At 45.4% G+C, this 20,496-nt stretch overlaps 1 protein-coding gene across 1 annotated transcript; it reads left to right on the top strand.

Annotated features, from left to right (window-relative positions):
• The first annotated feature begins 516 nt into the window (after nucleotides 1–516).
• MMP20 (matrix metallopeptidase 20) lies at nucleotides 517–19,558 on the top strand. Its single transcript, XM_081860514.1, has 10 exons — nucleotides 517–653; nucleotides 1,512–1,756; nucleotides 5,445–5,593; nucleotides 7,096–7,221; nucleotides 7,375–7,536; nucleotides 9,974–10,124; nucleotides 11,803–11,939; nucleotides 14,387–14,543; nucleotides 16,038–16,141; nucleotides 18,190–19,558. Exons 1-10 carry the CDS (start codon nucleotides 528–530, stop codon nucleotides 18,288–18,290), a joined length of 1,458 nt encoding a protein of 485 aa, XP_081716640.1. The 5' UTR covers nucleotides 517–527; the 3' UTR covers nucleotides 18,291–19,558.
• Nucleotides 19,559–20,496: the final 938 nt, after the last annotated feature.

The following is a 20,496-nucleotide window of genomic DNA, read 5'->3' as shown; positions in this document are numbered from 1 at the left end:
ATGTAACCTGAGGTACCACTGTACTTCATAAGTTTTTGTATTCATCAGTATCAGAGTTCCAGGGCACATTCCGGGGAAAACATTCATGGAGGGAATGGCCTATAGAAAGCAGGTGTGACTGGGAAGAGTTCAAAAGACCAGGGCCTGAGGTTCACCACAGCTGTAGTTCAGGAAGACCCTCAGGAGCAGCTGTTGGGAGGGGCCAAAGTGGCTGTTTCAGGAACAGAGAGGTGGAAAAGCCCCATTGTGGAAGCGCTGCTCTTGACTCCAGCTGCTGCATCTCCCTGGCTACTATACAATGTTTCTTTCTTGCTGGTCCTCTTGATAAGTTCGAGAGGAATCCAGCTTTTCCCCCTGTTTAAGTGCTATTGTGTTACCCCTTCATCAAAACACTGAGCTGTGTAATTACCTTCTGAGACATGAGTCACCTTGGCTCTGAGCGCCCAGAGCTGCTTCCCTCTATAAAAGGGGCTGCAGCGTCCCTCTACCTGCTCTTCTCAAGCCACCCGTTGCACATCTAGGAAGAAATGGAGCTCTGTTGGATGCTGTGCCCACTTTGGTTTCTCGTGCTTTCGTTGACGTATTCAGCTGCCGCCCCTGCTCTTTTTGCACTGCCACAGACAGCCAGTTGGAAAGACTTCTACCTGGCCCAGGTTGGTGGTGCTTTGCACATCTTAATGGCTTGGGGAGTGATGCTAGGTCCCTCCTAGCATAGCAAGGATTTGCAGAGCAGCAGCCAGGGTGGGAGATGTTCGGGTACACAGGCAAACCACTGCATTAGCCTAGATCTGGCGCAGCAGTTAGGTCCAGCTCATGGACCACACTCCTGGAGAGCATCTCCTCATGAGGAAAGGTTGCAGCGTCAGATGCTTTTCTATTTAGAGACAAGGCAAGTAGAATCATAGTAGAGTTGGAAGGGACCCTGCGGATTTTCTCCAACCTACTGAAATGCAGGAATATGCAGCTGTCCCTTACAGGGATTGAACCTGCAGCCTTGCCGTGATCAGCACCACACTCTAACCAGCTGAGCTATTCCGGGCAGAGTAGAAATGCTAGGAATGGTGGGATTTTTATTTTCTGCACTACACTGAGTGGAATATCGCCCCTCACTTTTTATGCGTGGGTGGAGAAAGGTGTCCCCATTCCCCCAGTGTCATGGAATTTGTGGGCACCAAGTGAAATTGAACGCCAAAGATTTGGTACAGACAGACAACAGTCCTTCTTCACAAAGCACAGTTATACTATGGCTGGTGGGTGGGGAGTCCCATCATGCAAGCAGAAGTCAATTCATTTGTGCATTGAGTTGAATACAAAGTTGGTGTTGCTTTCCTTTTAACCTGAGACGGAGAAGCCAAAATATGGACTTTCCTTGTCATGAGCCAAACATCTCAGCCGTGCCCTGCCTTCCATAAGTATGGATATCAAAGCAAAAGAAAAAGAAAAGGTGGGGATAAAATATCTTCCTTACCCCTTTCTCTCTCTCTCTCTCTCTCTCTCTCTCTCTCTGCCAGGAATACCTGGACAAATATTACACACCGAAAGGAGAACATCACGTTGGAGAAATGACCAGCGGTGGTAATTCCATGACCAGGAAGGTCCAGCAGATGCAGGCATTCTTTGGCTTACGTGTCACAGGGAAACTGGACTACAGCACCATGGGAGTCATGAAGAGGCCTCGGTGTGGCGTCCCTGACGTAGCAAACTATCGCCTTTTCCCAGGGGAACCGAAGTGGGAAAAGAGCACATTGACATACAGGTAACAGGCTGACATCAAGCATACAGTTGGATGCTCAGGTTGTGAACGTGATCCATGCAGGAGGCACGTTCGCAACCCACAGCGTTCGCAACCCGCAGTGCCGCATCTGCAAATGCGCGGGTCACAATTTGGTGCTTTGTGCATGTGCAAAGCACGATTTAGTGCTTCTGCGCATGCATGAGAAGTAACCCATTCCAGTACTTCTGGGTTCGGCGCAGTGCGCAACCCGAAAACACGCAACCTGAAGCATCTGTAACGCAAAGTATGACTGTGCTTGAAATGTTTTAGATTGTCCCCTCTCCCCAGGAGTTTTCTTCTCGTTGTCTGGCAATCTGCGTAAGATGCAGCAATGGCCACCAACTTGGTCGGCTTTGAAAGACGATGGTGATTATGTAGTGTGTAGCATATTTCATTAGGGTGTGCACCCAGGGCCTTTTTTTGTTGGTTGGCTTGTTTCAACAAAGGAAGAAGGGAGGGGGGTGACATGGCAAACAAATAAGGAAGAGGTAAGGAGGCAAAAGGCTAATGAAACAACCACAACAAGTGGTCAAGAAGCCAAAACAGGAGGTTTATTTCCTGCAGAGGCAGGGTTGAATGGGAGGGCCAAGGGCAGGATAGCTCCACCTTTGGGTTCTTCCTGGCGTATCCAATTTACCGTATTTTTTGCTCCATAAGACTCACTTTTTCCCTCCTAAAAAGTAAGGGGAAATGTGTGTGCGTCTTATGGAGTGAATGCAGGCTGCGCAGCTATCTCAGAAGCCAGAACAGCAAGAGGGATTGCTGCTTTCACTGCGCAGCGATCCCTCTTGCTGTTCTGGCTTCTGAGATTCAGAATATTTTTTTTCTTGTTTTCCTCCTCCAAAAACTAGGTGCGTCTTATGGTCTGGTGCGTCTTATAGAGTGAAAAATACGGTATGTGCCATCACCAATGCATGGGTCCTTTGGGACCTGGAAGAAGGCAAAACTGGGGCGAGATGGGGCAGGGCACGCTCCACTGACACACGTGTCGGCCGCAAACCGAATCTCTGCACTAAATGCTTGTCACCTGTGTACATCATTCATTTTCTATTATGCAACTGACTCTGGGCTTATCTTATCAGAATTCGCCTTGTGGGTTGCCTGTTTGAACTACATGAAACTATCCAGGTGGCATGTCAGTTTTCTTGTAACTAAAACCCACATTTTGCCTAACCGCTAGCAGTGCAAAAAGGTTTTCTAAAACAATTACATTCATGCATTTGGCATATTGCGGTTTTTGGATAACATTGGGTTTGTCTGCTTTCAGACCCTGCCTCCTCATTGGTGCCCATAACCACGTCATGCCGTCCTCTCTCACACACACCCTCCCGCCTTCTTTTTCAGCCACTGCAATTCTTTTCTGGGTGCACCTTCCTCTCTTTTTTGGGTGTATTTACCTGAGAGGAAGTTCATTTGCACTGAATAGGGCTCACATCTGAGTAGGAATGCCCGAGATTGTGCTGTGAGTTGTGTTAGTCAATAAAGAACGCAGGCTGGATTTTCCTTTATTCACTGGATGGCAGCTGTTGTAAGACACATATTTTCCCCCACCCCAAAAAATAAAAATGATGTGCTATTCTCCTATGAATGTACTCAGAGCAAATGTAGAGCTGATAGCAGGGTGATATAGCAATTCTGGCTGCTGAAACACATTGTTAGGGAGTTGCGGGGATGAAAGTCAGAGCGTAGTAGCAACCTAACAATGTCTCAAAAATATGTCGTGATGGGGAGAGAGATACGCAAACAGAGTGCGTGTGTTTTCCTTATTTTGTCTGGAAACACAAGACAGAAGGCTGTTTCAGCAGTGCTGATGGGCTGCTTATGAAGGGTCCATGGTTGGGTTTTTAAAAATCATCAACATGACACTTGATCTGGAATAGAAATTGGCAGAATGTGTAAAGTAAAAAGGTAAAGGACCCCAGACGGATAGGTTCAGTCAAAGGCAACTGTGAGGTGCGGTGCTCATCTTGCTTTTTAGGCCAAGGGAGCCGGTGTTTGTCCACAGACAGCTTTTCCGGTCATGTGGCCAGCATGATGAACTGCTTCTGGTGCAACAGGACACTGTGATGAGTGCCAGAGCACATGGAAATGCTGTTTACCTTCCCGCCGCAGTGGTACCTATTTATCTACTTGCACTGGTGTGCTTTCCAACTGCTAGGTTGGCAGGAGCTGGGACAGAGCAATGTGAGCTCACCCTGTAGCTTGGATATGAGTTGCTGACCATCTGATCGGCAAACCCAAGAGCCTCACTGGTTTGACCACAGCGCCACCCGCGTCCCTTAAATGTGGGTAGTCCTAGTACAATGCAATATGAGAACAGTGAACAACCAGCCTTGGTATGGAACCATGGAGGGCTGCAATCAACAAAACAGATTTAGAAAATGTGGATTTTCAACAGCGGTGCAAAAGAGTCATCAGTCATGTTTGGAATGAGATAGAGGGCTGACCACAAAGTTACTCCCTTTTCTTATTAATGACAATGGCCCCACCTGAAGGATGCTTGACAGCAAAGCAACGTGTCCTCACCATCAGCCAACTCAATTATGGATCCTGCATAGACCTTCCTTGAGCTCCATGATCTACCTAATATCCTTGGAAGCAGCTTGCAGTACTAAGGAGGCAAATTGTATGGTGGGAGACCACTCTGTAGAATGCAGCTGGTACATGGGGGGTGAGATGACAACATATTTATCAAGCGTTTGTCCTGATTTTCTCACACAAAGTTTCTGCAGCAGTTAGACTATGTCCAGTCTTTACGGAGCATTCATTCTGATTGCTATATGGAGTTGTTACACAACAAAGATTGCATCGTATTCTCAACAAATGTTCTTAAACCGAGATGAATTGAAAATATACCCAAGCACCACAGACCTTGTTGTCTGCTAACATTTTACATGGAAAGTGCCCTTTATTATAACTGTTTTATGGGAGTGCTCATTTACCTTTACAAAGATTGCTATCAGACTAGGAAATATAGTTTGGCTCACATTTTGCATTTTAAAAAGTACCTAACAATACACCAGCCGTAACCCAGCTATCCATCGAAAATCACACTTCTCCAAATTTTGTTATGCATATATCTAAAGAAAGTGTGAATTTAAGTGCAACATGCAAAAATGAATTACTTTAGGAGAAAATGTGTATATTAGGCAAAATTGCATAAAACCCTGGTGAATTTTCATGAGATTTTTTTTAAAAAAAAAATGCAAACTAGTGCAGAAATGTGAGTGAAATTAGAAACTTAAATTGCAGGTTCCTCCATTCCTAGTTCAGATTATTACTCTTTCTTTACTGTATGTGTTGGATTTCCCTTTATCTTGATAACCTGGCTTTATCATTCCCATCATTCAGGAGCAGCTAGGGGGCAGTAGGAGGTCCACTGTGGACCTAGGCTGCCAGCAGCCACATCGCTGCCGGCAAACCAGGAAGGGGTGAGTTAGGGCTGTGGTGAGGCCAGGATGGTTCAGGCATATTGGTAGGAGCACCAGGTTGGCTATGCCGGTACACCTGAACAACCCCATCGCCACTGCCACCCAGTCTCACCTTGCTCGCAATCCCAGTTCACAGCAACAGGTGAGAGGGGGGCAGTCTACTGCATCACTCTTCCCCTCTGGCTGCTCCTGCCATCGTTGCATATCTGCATCCTGAAATGTGTCGTTTCCCTCCTCAGAGTAACAAAATATACATCAAGCCTGAGTCACGCAGATGTTGACAAGGCCGTGGAGATGGGTTTGAAAGCCTGGAGCGCGGCTGCCCCTCTGAATTTTGTAAAGGCCACCTCGGGAGAAGCGGATATCATGATATCGTTCCAAAGCGGAGGTAATTGTTATCGCTAAAGTCTGTGACACTAGCTGCTCAACCTTTGCGCTATTGTGAAGAGGTTAAGCTGGGCAAAATAATAAGGCAATGTACTTATGCTGGTTTAGATGCACGGAACCGTCCCTTGGAAAGTGGCAAGTGTGAAAAACGGCTAGAGGATGAAAGGGCAGCCGTAAAAAAAAAGGGAACATTTCTAAATATTTTTTAAAGCATGGGCAAACACATTGCACAGTTCTGCATGAGAGTGCTTCAGGAAGGCTGCCACAGAGCTCATATGCTGTTTGTGTGACATGGAAGTGCCTCCATGTGTACAAACTCCTAAATTCCTGTAGCGGTGCTACTCCCCCCCCCCAAGTAGTCTTCACTCAGTGTTAGGGCCAGAGTTCAGTTCTTAGCAGCAGCAGCAGCAGCAGCAGTCACAACAACAGCAGTGTATCCATAGAGCATTATCAACGTAAGCTGCATTTTTAAAGTAAAGGGAGAAGAACCTGCCCTGAGTAGCTTACAATCCAAAATTTGACATTAGGGAGAGAATTGAGGCAGGGAGTAGGGAAAGAGAGAGAGAAGTACATCAGGAATGATGTGGGTGTATACTGTACGGCTGACCTTGATTTTGTTGCTGTTGACCTGAGATTTTAACAGGGAATGGTTGAAAGAAGTGCAACCAGTGTGCCGTGGCGCCCCGGGGTGCCTTGAACGATGCAGCAGGCCTCTGTCCCTCTTTCCTTCCCTCCCTCCTCTGATGCCCTCTCACGTCTCTGCCTCCCAAAGCCTTGCAAAGCTGTTTGTTGCAGCGGCCCTGGCTACACGCTCCCCAGGCAAATGATGCCTTTGGGGCTGGCCAGGGGGTGCTGGTTGCCAGGAGCTGAGGTGGCCTCAGAGGAAGCAAGCAAGCAGGTGAGGGAGTCCAGCCAGCCAGTCCACCAGCCCTTGCTGTTGGGAATGGACAGACAAGACCCAGGCCCCTGTGGGGCAGTGTGAGGAGGCACCTCTCTTTGGGGTAGGGGGGGCAGCTCAGAGGGCAACAGCTGCAGCTGCTCAGAGCACTCCCAAGGAGAGAGGAGAGGAGGCTGAGGGAACACTCCACAAAAGAGGGTGTTCAACAAAGGGTGAGAGGCTGCCAGCTCTACGGGCAAGGGGTGACATAACTGGGCTCCTGAGCCCCACAGGGGTGCTGCAGAAAGAATGTAGTTGGTCAAGGGAGCCATGGATTCAAAAAGGTTGAAAACCTCTGCATTAGGGGCATCAAAGCCTTGCATGTATTGTATATGAAAAATGACCATTTCAGGCAATCACATAGTAGCTTGGTCTTTGTACCCAGACACTGGCAGATTTGTAAGGGATTTTGCAATATGTTTCAGATTCCATTGAAATGCTCTTGTTTGTGGGAGCCGCTGAGACCACAACGGAACGCATTTTGCAACTTATGTCTCTCTGATTTAACCATTACACCACCTGCCATGATTGCAAAGTCACATGGTGTTCCTTGTACTCTGTGTTAGATCATGGGGACTCCTACCCATTTGACGGCCCGCGGGGGACTCTAGCCCACGCTTTCGCACCTGGGGAAGGACTGGGCGGAGACACTCATTTCGACAATGCGGAGAAGTGGACGATGGGAATGAATGGTAGGCGCAAAGCCACACAATGACCCAAAAGCACCCAAAAGAAGCAATTTGTCCCCAGCTAATAAAGTATGGCAGAATTCACAGACAACTGAATATGTATCAGAGAGAAACTCACCATTGCTTATATGAAATATATTGTTTTGTATCATATAGGGTTTAATCTGTTCACTGTCGCGGCTCATGAATTTGGCCACGCCTTGGGCCTTGCCCATTCGGCCGACCCGTCAGCTCTGATGTATCCAACATATAGATACCAACATCCATATGGCTTCCATCTCCCCAAAGATGATGTGAAAGGGATCCAGGCCCTTTACGGTAATAACATAGATGCTTGCTTTTATTTATTTCAAGAGTTCTTCCTCCAGATCGTTCTTCCTCCAGATCAAACTAGAGGACAGCGTACAGTATAAACAGCAAACGTTTGGTAATAAGTTGCTGAATTGCAACTTATTATCAAACCTAAAACCATGGGGAGACCTGGTTTCACTAGAGACATTGGATTCTTGTCTCATTATGCACGATAAAGCTATTTTTAGCCATCTCACCCCTTCCTTTTTCCTGTAAGACCAATTGCAGTCGTTAACAGTTGTCAACAGGTTCACCACACCTATCCGCCAATCACCCATTCCCACCACTCTTCTGAGTAACACCCCTCCCCACCCTCTCACTATATATAAGGGTCTGGTGACTGCTGTTTCAGTGTATCTGAAGAAGTGTGCATGCACACGAAAGCTCATACCAATAACTAACTTAGTTGGTCTCTAAGGTGCTACTGGAAGGAATTTTTTTATTTTGTTTTAAAAACAACAGACAATAAAATCATATGTCAGTTACAAAAGCAGCAGCACTGGGGCGAAACTCCAACCTTTGCTTAAAAATCCAGCCACCGAGAGAGAGACGGGGCAGCAAAAACTTCTTGGCCATGGCAGTGCTGCCACTTGTCAGGACTAAGATGGAGCAGAGCGGTGGTGAAGTCCGAATAAGGGAGCAGTGGCAGTGCTCACCTTCCCCTGCCCTTGCTGCCACCCTGCCCCACGCCATTCCAGGAAGCAGCAGGACCACCACAAATCTGCTCACTTTTCCAAGGTCAGGCCGTGTTATGGGATGGCACCTCCTCCCAGCTGCATCCGGCAAGGGCGCAGTTGTTTTGGAGTTTTCCCCGGTTGTCATGATTCCCTAGAGCAGGCATGGCCAAACTTGGCCCTCCAGATGTTTTTTGGGACTACAACTCCCATCATCCCTAGCTAACAGGTCCATTGGTCAGGGATGATGGGAAATGTAGTCCAAAACATCTGGAGGGCCAAGTTTGCCTATGCCTGCCCTAGAGGGACCTCACATCAGCTAGGAAGCCAGACTGTAGCCTGGCCATAAATGGGCCAATTGCAGGCAGGCAGCTAGGCTGGCTTTGCCCTAGGGGCAGGCCCAGCCAAGCCAACAGGCTTCTCTTGGGTCCGCTCCTCAGGTATAAATTCCCACCAGCCTCAGCCCTTGGCATCAGAACCAGGAGGGCAGCACAGCAGCAGCGGCCAACCTCGTGAATTACAAGTCTTCCCGTAATTATTTACACCCCTTAGGTGCCTTCTTCCTGTGTTCACTTCCATCCTGCAGCTAGTCCTTGTCGGCTGGGATTTATTGAATATTTTCTACCAACAGAACCATATTCAATGGGCCTCATAGGAAGACGTACAATGAATACACTTCCAACACTTAGTTGCACAACTCATAATAGCTTTCAGCTAAATGTACAGAATTATCTCCACTTTAAGACAAGTGTTGGGTTAATCTGGGATAACCTATTCTTACAAACAAGTTATAATTTGATGTTATGGTCAGCATGTGTGAACCAGCCCTCTTCCATGCAGTGTTTCATAAAATTCACAGCCTGACTATTCAAGTATCAGGATCCACCAGAAGTTCCAGTTTTTTGTATTGTTACAGATATGGAGTTAGTGAATGTCAGAAAGTAGTAAAATGGTAGAATTTAGATAATACTGGAGTACTGAAGGGAAGATTCTAGGCAAGTAAAAATATAGGCTAAGCTTCCTTTCCAGGTCAGGGATAGAGGCCTTAACATGACAAAAGATGTTGATATTGATTAAAGAAGAATCCTTGGGTCTGTGCCAATAGAAGTTGCCAAACAAAATTTTCTGTGCGAAGCAAAATTGCTCTTTTCTACCCCGAAAAGCAAAAAAGGAGAATAGTTGGTACAGACCTTGGGTTAAGTACTTAATTCGTTCTGGAGGTCCATTCTTAACCTGAAACTGTTCTTAACCTGAAGCACCACTTTAGCTAATGGGGCCTCCAGCTACTGCCGTGCCACCGGAGCACGATTTCTGTTCTTATCCTGAAGCAAAGTTCTTAACCCGAGGTACTATTTCTGGGTTAGTTGAGTCTGTAACCTGAAGCGTATGTAACCTGAAGCGTATGTAACCTGAAGCGTATGTAACCCGAGGTACCACTGTATTAAACATACTGCAGAAGATATAAAAATGTGTAGCAAGAACTGCAAATGATGTAGAGGGTAGAATCAATGGGTTGTATTCAGTTATGTTTTACTCAGGGTACACCCATTGAAATGAATGGACATGACTAACCTAGGTTCATCAGTTGCATTGGGTCTACTCTGAGCAAACTTTAGTTGAATGCAACCCAATATATTGGATGGGGTAAAATGGGACTCACTCAGGATACATGGCCACAGGCAAGTCAATATATGTACTAAGTGCAGTTTGGTTTGTGTGTCGTATTCTAGGGTCACGGCTATCTGGATCCAAAGTACCACAAGTTCCGCATCCGCCTCTTCCCAAACCACCATCTCCGGCGGATCCAGACCACTGTGACTCCACGTTTTCGTTTGATGCTGTTACGATGCTAGGGAAAGAACTTCTTTTCTTCAAGGATAGGTGAGATTCCCGCTTGATCTAACCTGCAAGAGGCTCAAGCAGTACTTGTGTTTTCCAAGCCTTTTTGGGATTGTTGCTTTTCTAAGGAAGCTCCCAACTCTGTTATCCAAATATGGCAATGGAGTTCAAAGTCCTTCCTTTGCAAAGAAAAATGAAATAATCCCTTGATTGCAGGACCAGGCATCGGACTTCCCATACCCCAACCTGTATAATAAGAGATCAATAAGACTGGGTTTTGGGTCAAAACAGGTCACAACTTTATTGAATACAGATGAAAGAGGTTTGGCTTGGGCATGGGGCAATCTAAATACTTCTGGCCCACTGGAAGTGAAGCGTGGCCAATCCAGGCAGGGGTTCCTAGGACTTACATCCAATAGGGTGACCCCCACAGGGACCGCCGTCTGGGGGAGTGCCTTCGGCCCTGCCCCCCCTGGGCACGTGGACATGGCCACTCCCTCTGGATCCCTTTACCCCAGCATTTGGAGGGCCAGGCAGAGACTACAACCTCCCCTCCATCCAAAACAAAGGATTGCCCCAATGCCCAACCAGTTGTGACGATCGCTATGAGGTAAGCAAAACCACCAATTCAGTGCCAATTAGCCATGTGGGTGAGCGGGCTTGTTGTTGTAACTACAGTGGTACCTCAGGTTAAGAACTTAATTCGTTCTGGAGATCCGTTCTTAACCTGAAACTGTTCTTAACCTGAGGTACTAATGGGGCCTCCCACTGCCACCGCGATGCCGCCATGCAATTTCTGTTCCCATCCCGAATCAAAGTTCTTAACCCAAGGTACTATTTCTGGGTTAGCAGAGTCTGTAACCTGAAGCATCTGTAACCCAAGGTACCACTGTACTCTCTCCTCCTGTGGTTTTCAGAGGCCCATTGCCTCCGACAGTGGAGCCCTCATGGCTAGCAACCACTGGTAGCCTTGCTGTAACCTGAGGTACCACTGAACATTGCTTCATTTACAGCTCTTGGTTTTGAAGAATGCATCTCATGTTTGCATTCCCTTTATCTGCTTCCTGTTGTCAAAATGACTACTCTCTTCTCCCACATTTGTTAGCTCAAGCCTAGGAATAGGGATGGATGAAATGTTTCAGCTTCTAACAGCAAAAAAAGCTCTATCTACTCACCTCAGGTCTCTCGCTTAAAAATCAACAAGAGGAGACTGAGAGGAAATATGGTAGCCATCTTCAAATATCTAAAGGGCTGTCGCGTGGAGGAAGGAGCAAGCTTGCTTTCTCCTGCTCCTTAAGGTACTAGTTACAATAAAGGAGATTCTGACTATACACCAGGAAGAACTTTCTGAAAGTAAGAACTGTTTGACAGTGGAACAGACTTCCTTTAAAGATGGTGGATTCTCCTTCATTTGAGGTTTTTAGCAGAGGTTGGGCGGCCATCTCTCAGGTATGATCTAGTTGAGATTCCTGCATTGCAGAGGGTTGAACTAGATAGCCCTTGAGGTCCCTTCCAAGTCTATGATTCTGTGAGTAGGACATAATCTGGTTTTGCCCCCTTGATTTGTCTGGCAAACAGCCTGAAAGCAAAAGCATTGTCCATGCTGGTAGCCGCACTTCTCGTTCTGGTTGACAAGCCAGAGAATTTTGACACTTAGAAACATCTTGAGATGCAAACGTTTTCTGTTCAGTTTGGTTTTTTTTTCTTCCTTTCTGAACAGGCTCTTCTGGAGAAGGCAGGCTCAGCTGAAGTCAAGTGTACAGCCACTTTCGATCACAAGCTCTTTCCCTCAGCTCATGTCGAACGTGGACGCTGCCTACGAAGTCGCTGACAGAGGAGTTGCTTATTTTTTCAAGGGTGAGTGACTCTCGAAAGCTGTTGCACTTTGGCTCCAGAATATTAAGTATACCAAGGATTATTGTGCATCATTTCCATATTGACAGCACTTACTAAGGTTCTTATTCATCCTGAAAACAGCATTGTGAGAAATATCATTATTGCGTGGCGAGTTCCCGCCTCCCCCAGGTGGAAATAAAGTCACATGACACAATTATTTAGGTTAATAGGCAAAAAATGGCCACAACTTTATTGGTTACAGGAATGAGCGGTATTGGCTTAGGAATTTTATATATATATATAATAATATTTATTGAGTTTTACAAAAAGAGATTTACAAAGCAAGAAAAAACACACAGACAAAGAAAACAAAAACCAAAATTTAAAAAGAAAAATTAAAAATCACTTTTTCAAATATCATACCATTCATTAACTTATTTTCATGACTTCCTCACATCTCTTTTGTATTCCATTTACAAATTTATTCAGCAAATTCATACCCTCTTATTTTACCCTTAATTATTTATCCTCATGTGTTATAACTTCTAATCATATTGCTAGAACCACTTCGTTTCATTCCAACATCATTCGCATTCAAAATTTTTGCAGTGTTTCTGTAAATACATTTTAAATTTCTTCCAATCTTCTTCCACCAACTCTTCTCCCTGGTCTCGGATTCTGCCAGTCATTTCCGCCATCTCCATGTACTCCATTACTTGCATCTGCCAATCTTCCAGAGTGGGTACATCCTGTGTCTTCCAATGCTTTGCAATAAGGATTCTCGCTGCTGCTGTTGCATACATAAAAAAAGTTCTGTCCTTCTTTAACACCAATTAGCCGACTCTGCCCTGGAGAAAAGCCTCTGGTTTTTTAGGAAAAGTGTACCTGAGTACCTTTAGGAATTGGTCCTAATCGACTATCCGTATTCAGCCCGTTTGCTTGAAGACCGGGAAGGGTTAACCACCAGTAGGGGGAGACCTACTGATGCACAACAACTAGGAACTCCCCCGGGGTCACCACTCAGGGGCGTGCCTTAGGCCCTCACCTCCATAGGCTTCGGAAAGGGCCATGCCCCCCGGAATCCTTTACCGGACTACCCTTCAATATTTGGGGGAGGTGATGGCGCTTCCTCCCCCCCTTCATCTACATGACAATACCCCTACCAATGAGCTGAGGCAGCAAAAGAGGGAGATCCCCGGCCGTGCCAGTGTGATATAGTGCAAGCCACGTCCCCCTAGGTCAGCCGATTGGCTGGCCAGGGGATGACACGGCCGGGGATTCCCTCAATTGCGGGGAGGCTGAGAGCCAGCCCCCACACATGTGGAGAGGGCGTGAAGACCGCAACTCCACCTCCTCTCAAGTTCGGAAATGGTTTTGTCAGTTTGTTAAGCCACTCAGAAATTGCCATGCCTAGCTGGGAGCAGCATTCAGCTTAGCAGACTGCATGGTGCAGCAGGGAGTAGCCAACAGGATGCCATACAGATGTTGTTGGACTACAACTTCTATCCTCCATGAACACTGGCCATGCTAGTTGGGGCTGTCGGGAACTTGAGCCCCACAACATCTGGAAGCGGGCACTATGATGGATAACCTTGACATTACACCATTCTGAGAAGAGGGCTCTGGAAAAATAATGGAGGTCACCACCTCAGGACGCCATTTTGATTTCCCCAAGCCTCCTCAGAATGTGGTCAGCAATGGGAAAGGAAGGAAGCTTTCGGCAGTGCTCTTCCCCAAGCAAATTTAATGGGTTTCTATTGGTTGTGGTTTTCTTCACTTCCAGTGAGTGAACTCAATGGGTTCTTCTGTTGATGGAATTAGGTGCAAATCCAAACTCACTTTGTAGAATACTCTTCGCATTGACATCATACATGTGTCAGCAGTTTTGGTCTTTCAACACATATTAAAGCCCTTAATAATAATAATAAAAAAAACAATTCCCAAGCATTCCTGGGTTAGCAACCTAGCCACATTTCAATCATATACTAGTTGTCCTGTTGTTCTAATTCACCTATGGGGAACCACAGGCCTAATTTGGTCTTTCAGGACTCCCCACAAGGCCAATTCAGCCAAACCACAACTACCTGACATCATATATTAGACAGAAGGTTTGCAGGCACCACAAATCAGCAAAGACCTGTGTCCCTATTATTATTATTATTATTATTATTATTATTATTATTATTATTATTATTTGTTGTTGTTGTTGTTGTTGTTGTTGTTGTTGTTGTTGTTTTTATAATATTGCTAACATTGTTGGTTTTTGTATTCTACCATATACTGCTTTGAAATTTTTGTGGTTATGTGGTCTATAAGTACTGTACACAAGTAAATAAATCAAAGGTTAGATGTTGGGAGATTCAAGCTATAAATGTCCTTGAAGCAAATATATTGTTGTGTTGTTGTTGTTGTTGTTGTTGTTGTTGTTGTTGTTGTTGTTCTTGCTGTTGTTGATTCCTGTTTGCCAGGCCCCCATTACTGGACAACTCGCGGGTTCCAAATGCAGGGCTCTCCGCGCGCCATCGCAGACTTTGGATTTCCTAGGAATGTGCTACAAATAGATGCAGCTGTCTACCTGAGGGATGAAAAGAAGACGCTCTTCTTTGTAGGAGATGACTATTACAGGTTCCTTTATTATTGCCTCTTAATACAAACATTTGGGGGGGGGGGTCACTTGTGAAACCAGACATCATCGCTTGGTGCTGAAAAGGAGAGAGGGGAAAGAGGACATGCTTTCCTTTCTCATAATATTTGAACTTGGAGTCACCTAGTTAAGGTGATTGGTTCAGAACCAATTAAGTGTAAGTTCTGGTGGGTTCTTTTCTGTTGCCCCTCTGCAAAACAGGTCTATTGCATGGAGGAGAATGCAACTGTAAGCATCCTTTTTTCAAAAAAGAGAGCAAGGGGGAGAAATGCTCAGGAAGTTTATCTTTTGCATGCTCATTCCCTGCCCTGGGGCTGTATTTTTAACAAGTTTACAGCTATGCTGGTCACCTTAAATTGTGTGTGAGTGTGTTTTGCTGCAGCTGAACAGACATTCAGATGGCAATCTTATACAGTGGTACCTCGGGTTAAGTACTTAATTCATTCCAGAGGTCCATACTTCCAGAGAGAGGGGGGGAGAGGGGGGGCAGGTGGAATCAAAGGTGGGTTACCACTGATCTGCTGAAGACTAACAAGATGGAATGTGAGAAATCTGCCCCTTGCCTAGAACAAAGAGAAGTACAGTGGTGCCTCGCAAGATGAAAATAATTCGTTCCGCGAGTCTCTTCGTCTTGCGGTTTTTTCGGCTTGCGAAGCACCCCTATTAGCAGCTTAGCGGATTAGCACTATTAGCGGCTTAGCGGCTATTAGTGGCTTAGCGGCTTAGAAAAAGGGGGGGGAGGGGAAAAACTCGCAAGACTCGCAAGACGTTTTCATCTTGCGAAGCAAGCCCATAGGGAAATTCGTCTTGTGAAGCCCTTTCGTCTAGCTGGTTTTTCGTCTTGCGGGGCACCACTGTACTTTTTTGCATAATGCATAATTCTCTACCACATGATACAGTGATGCCCATTGACACAGATGCTTCTGTCAGCAACTATTAGTCACAGTACCTAATGGAACTTCCAAATACAGACACAGTATAGCTCTGTATATACCAGGCAACAGAAGGTAGGTATCACTACCTCCATGTTCTGTTTATGAAGACCCAAAGCTATCTGGCTCACTGCTTTTAAAAACAGAATGGCAGGCTTGGGCTTGTTTGTTTGTTTGTTTGTTTGTTTGTTTACTAGATTTATTCCATGCCCCTCTACAAAGAAATATTAACTGTGTGCTAAGATGGACCTTAGTCTATTTTGACAAACTAAGTGATCAGGCAATGATAAGCCTCAAGTCACAACAAGACAGCAAAGTAGATGAGACCTGGCTAGGCAATTCTTTCACGCAATTAAAAGCGCTTTTGACTCAAAGCTTGCTGTCCCGTTGCAATCATTACAGCGAAACTGCTTTTCCAAGAACGTCTTGCATATGGTATAAAAATAAACCTTCTAAAGCGTGGGTTGAAACCTATTTATATCTTGATAGACAACAGCAGTAGGTTTGAATTTCTCCTTTTATGGCATTCCTTTCTCTCAAAAGCTATGACGAAGCCAAAAGAAAAATGGAGAAGGATTTCCCAAAGAGCATCGAGGACGAGTTCTCGGGAATCAGTGGCAGGATTGATGCAGCAGTAGAAGTAAATGGTAAGTAGTTACTCCATCGTGATGCATCGTCGATACAGGGTAGCTAATGTTGCACTGCAGACTGGGCAACAGCTTGCATTATGCCTGGGCAACGGCCAAGGTGGCTTGAGCTGATGGAGTCCAACACCAAAGGGTACCACATTGGCTGCCCCATCTTAGACAAAAGCAGGACTTCCTGGCAAAGGCATCACTGCCACTTACCAGGACACAGAGGGGTAGGACAGAGGTACCATCCCAGGAGGTGGCAGGGAGGCATGCCAACTGCTCCTAGGGGTGTCAGACACATGGCCTTGGTGTCCCAGAGGCCACAGCCCACCCATCACATAGTTGGCTGAACCATCTTTTAGGCTAAGAACCAAGACACCCTTAGCCTACTAACGCATGGCTGACTCATCCATCTTACTTCCCCTACAATTCCTTCTCAGGCCCAATTAAAATGTGACATTGGGGGTCAAGGTTTGGCCGTGTAATAATTCCATACGGTTTATATAATTTCAATGCACCTACCCCAATTGGTGTGGGTGCAGGATTAATGCACCCATGATCTGTGATCCTGCTGGCCAGGATCTGCTTCTGAGGTAATGCCTAGACAGTAGTATCTTGGGTTAAGAACTTAATTCGTTCTGGAGGTCCGTTCTTAACCTGAAACTGTTCTTAACCTGAGGTACCACTTTAGCTAATGGGGCCTCCCGCTGCTACCGCACGATTTTTGTTCTTATCCTGAAGCAAAGTTCTTAACCCAAGGTACTATTTCTGGGTTAGCGGAGTCTGTAACCGGAAGCATCTGTAACCTGAGGTACCACTGTATAAATGTTTGCAAGGGATAAGTACATTTGCACCAAGCTCTTATACAGCAAAGTGCTTTTACCTCATATTTAAATCAGGCCACAGGGGACAGATTTTGCAAGCATTTGCAAAGTAAAGGAGAGCGGAACTGAACACAGTAAAGTGTTCAGTAATACAAGCCCACTGGAGACACAGTCTTTCCTTTACCGCTCGATAAGGCAGAGTGGGTTTGGGAGAGGGGAGGAATCAATGCATTTGAATGGTGAATCGAAAATTTTCAGTGAAAAATATATAACACCCCAATTTTGCATGTGTTTAAAGAACACACAAATGTTCACGTGTGGGCCATTTTCGGGTCCAGAAGAGAGTGGGGCAGACTTTGGGGCATTCTGCCGATGCATGCGATGACCCCAAATGCAATCCCTGCGCAAATCAGCGGTTGCCTGTACCTAGATGCATATCATATAGGGGATTTGGTACTCTAAGAAATGCAATCACTCGTACAACTTTAAGGTCAATAAAGCCTAAGCCTAAGACTCTGAAGAGCTGCTGTCAATCAAAACAGAGAATGCCGAAACTAGATCAACAAATAGTCTCAACGGGTGTAATGTAGCTTCCTTTGAGAAATTTAGTCACAAGCTAGCATCTCCAACCATCCCTGGTCAATTTCCCAGCTTCCCTCAAAGGAAAAAAGAATTCAGATTTTAAATAAGTTATTAAGTGCTGTGTACACAATGCAGAAGTGCTACTGAGGCCAGTTTAGGGTGCCCAATCTCCCATCAAAGCCTTTGGAATTGATGTCATCTCAAGCAGCTTTCCTCAGGGAACCCGCGTCAAGTTCTCTGGTGATCATCTGAAATCCGGTCTTTTCAGTGGCGGCACCGAAAAGCTGTGGAACCCCCATCCTCTTGGAGGCTTGTCAAGCCACACCTCTACAGTTTTGCATAGCTTGTGACACACTTTTGGCATGAACATTTCCTTGCTGCTGTTGTGTTACCTTGATGGATATTCTTACATAATTTTCTTTTAAAGGTCGATTTTATCATTGCCTCTCCTTTGTTGTTATTGTTCACTGCTTGGTTATTTTTTTTATGGAAAATGGGTACATCAGCTGATTAAACAAAGAAAAGAAGGAACTTCATGAGTGGGGATACAGAGGTCGTATTTCACAACTGTACCAAGAAGTCTATGGCATTGTTAGTTTCCTCAAATATTAAGCCCCCTGATTAGTAGTTCTTACTTTTGTTTCCTTTCCCTTTTAGGTCACATTTACTTCTTCTCAGGCCCCAAAGCCTATAAATACGACAAGGAAAAGGAAGATGTGGTTAATATTGTGAAATCCAGCTCCTGGGTGGGCTGCTGAACTGAAGTGGGAAGTGGATTATCACAGTGAGCTAGAAGATAACTGGAAACTTTGGAGCCTGTCAGCCAAAATCACATTCTGTGGATTTGATTCCAGAAGCACAATGGCAAAAGGATGTGCCGTTATTGCTCAAGCCCAGAAAAAAAAAAAGAAGAGGGGGAACGCATCGAAATAAATGACACCATAGCATTTCAAGATAGCTTGGGTAAATCCCTGGGGGGGAAATTCCATGTACTCATCTTTTAAAAGTCTGGTATCTTCAGGGATAGAAAGGAAAGATGGACCCCACTGCTCTGCTGACACTTCTACCCCAACAATGTTTCCTCAGAACAACGGTCGCATTATGCCAGGGGATAGGGATAGGGGATAGTCGCCACCACTGAGGGGGTGCTATTTCCATCCCATAATGCCCCTGGAACCACACTAAGCACCACATAGCATCACTGAAAGCGTGTGATGATGTGCAAATGATGGCAACTGGTTGTGTGTTTCAGTCAAGGATTACTGTTGTTAGCCGCTCTGAGCCCAGCTTCGGCTGGGGAGGGTGGGATATAAATAACATTTTATTATTATTATTATTATTATTATTATTATTATTAAGGATGGGAGAGAAGTTCCATTCAGGCCCCACATACATTTAAAGCATTTTCATGCCACTTTAAACCATCATAGCTTTCCCCCAAAGAATCCTGGGAACTGTACGGGTGCTGAGAGCTGTGAGAAGGTCCCTTTCCCCACATGGTTCTACAATTCTTAGAATGGTTGTAAAATGCCTCTTCTTGGATTTTTTTGCTCTGTGAGGGGAACTCCAAACAACTTTCACACACCACAGTCTGCAGGGAAGCTGTGGTTGTCTGAAGCTGTACGATGATACTTTAAATGCATAGTGCAGATGGCACCTCAGTTAATATTTAAAGACAGATTTGCCTAAGTCATGCTTTCTGAAACAATACACAAACCGGTAACTAAAGCCATCCTTGGAATATTGCCCTTCTCCCCCCAAGAAATGTATAGAATAATACAAAAGTGTGCAAACAGATGCATATGTAAGGCTGGAATGTCCCTCTAAAATTTTGGAATGCAGTGAGGGGGCTTTTTATTTGCCTTGAAAATGAGGAAGAAAAATGTCTAGGGCAGACGAGATGGGAGAGCCAACCAAATTGTTATCCCGAGGAATGGATGCAAAACAATTCACGAGGGAAAGTATAGATTAACGACTTGCCTAATCCTTGGATTTTTATGTTGTGAACCGGCCTGTGATCTTCGGATGAAGGGTGGTATGCAAATTAATAAATAATAAATAATATATTGATGAAAACAACATATAGAAATGCATTATATTGGGGAAACGGCTTTGCAAAAATGTGTATACATATTAGGCCAAATTGCATAGAAAAGTGCATTAAAATGCTGGAGAGTTTTCACGATGAAATAAATTTGCATAAAACTGACGAGAAAATGTGGGGAACTGGGCTTAGGATTGGGGTGGGGGGGATGAGAAATGGTCAGAGTCACCCATCCCACGTGCCAGCTGCTGCTTGCAACAGAAGTAACAAAAAAGAAAGCCTGCTGCCACCCTATACGCCATCTTGGGAAAATAATCTCCCCACTTCCTCCTGCAAAAAGAAAATTAGCACATGACCCACAGTCACTGCTTGCAAATGGGGCGACATGTCTGTGGTGGCCCTTTTCACCCCACTCTAGTTTTCAGATCACAGGTGAGTATTCATTCCTGGAGAAGGAGAAGGAGAAGAAGGAGAAGGAGAAGGAGAAGGAGAAGGAGGAGGAGGAGGAGGAGGAGGAGGAGAAGAAGAAGAAGAAGAAGAAGAAGAAGAAGAAGAAGAAGAAGAAGAAGAAGAAGAAGAAGTGTAGTAGTAGTAGTTTGGATTTGATATCCCGCTTTATCACTACCCTAAGGAGTCTCAAAGCAGCTAACAATCTCCTTTCCCTTCCTCCCCCACAACAAACACTCTGTAAGGTGAGTGGGGCTGAGAGACTTCAGAGAAGTGTGACTAGCCCAAGGTCACCCAGCAGCTGCATGTGGAGGAGCAGGAAAGCGAACCCGGTTCACCAAATTACGAGTCCACCGCTCTTAAACACTACACCACACCTGAGGCCAGGATGCACTCTACACCAGAGTAGAGAACTTCTTGCGTTGAGTCTAAGGGTGGCATTCGCTCCTGGGCAACCTTTCAATGGCAGGTGG

The sequence above is a fragment of the Podarcis erhardii genome (genome assembly GCF_964252035.2).
Source record: "Podarcis erhardii genome assembly, chromosome: 4".
In the NCBI taxonomy this organism is placed as follows: Eukaryota; Metazoa; Chordata; class Lepidosauria; order Squamata; family Lacertidae; genus Podarcis; species Podarcis erhardii.
This window is presented reverse-complemented; position numbering and strand designations above follow the sequence as displayed.

Coding starts and splice junctions, on each gene's coding strand:
- MMP20 (XM_081860514.1), top strand. CDS start 528: ATGGAGCTCTGTTGGATGCTGTGCCCACTTTGGTTTCTCGTGCTTTCG. Junction 654..1,511: donor AAGACTTCTACCTGGCCCAG/GTTGGTGGTGCT, acceptor TCTCTCTGCCAG/GAATACCTGGACAAATATTA. Junction 7,222..7,374: donor GTGGACGATGGGAATGAATG/GTAGGCGCAAAG, acceptor TGTATCATATAG/GGTTTAATCTGTTCACTGTC.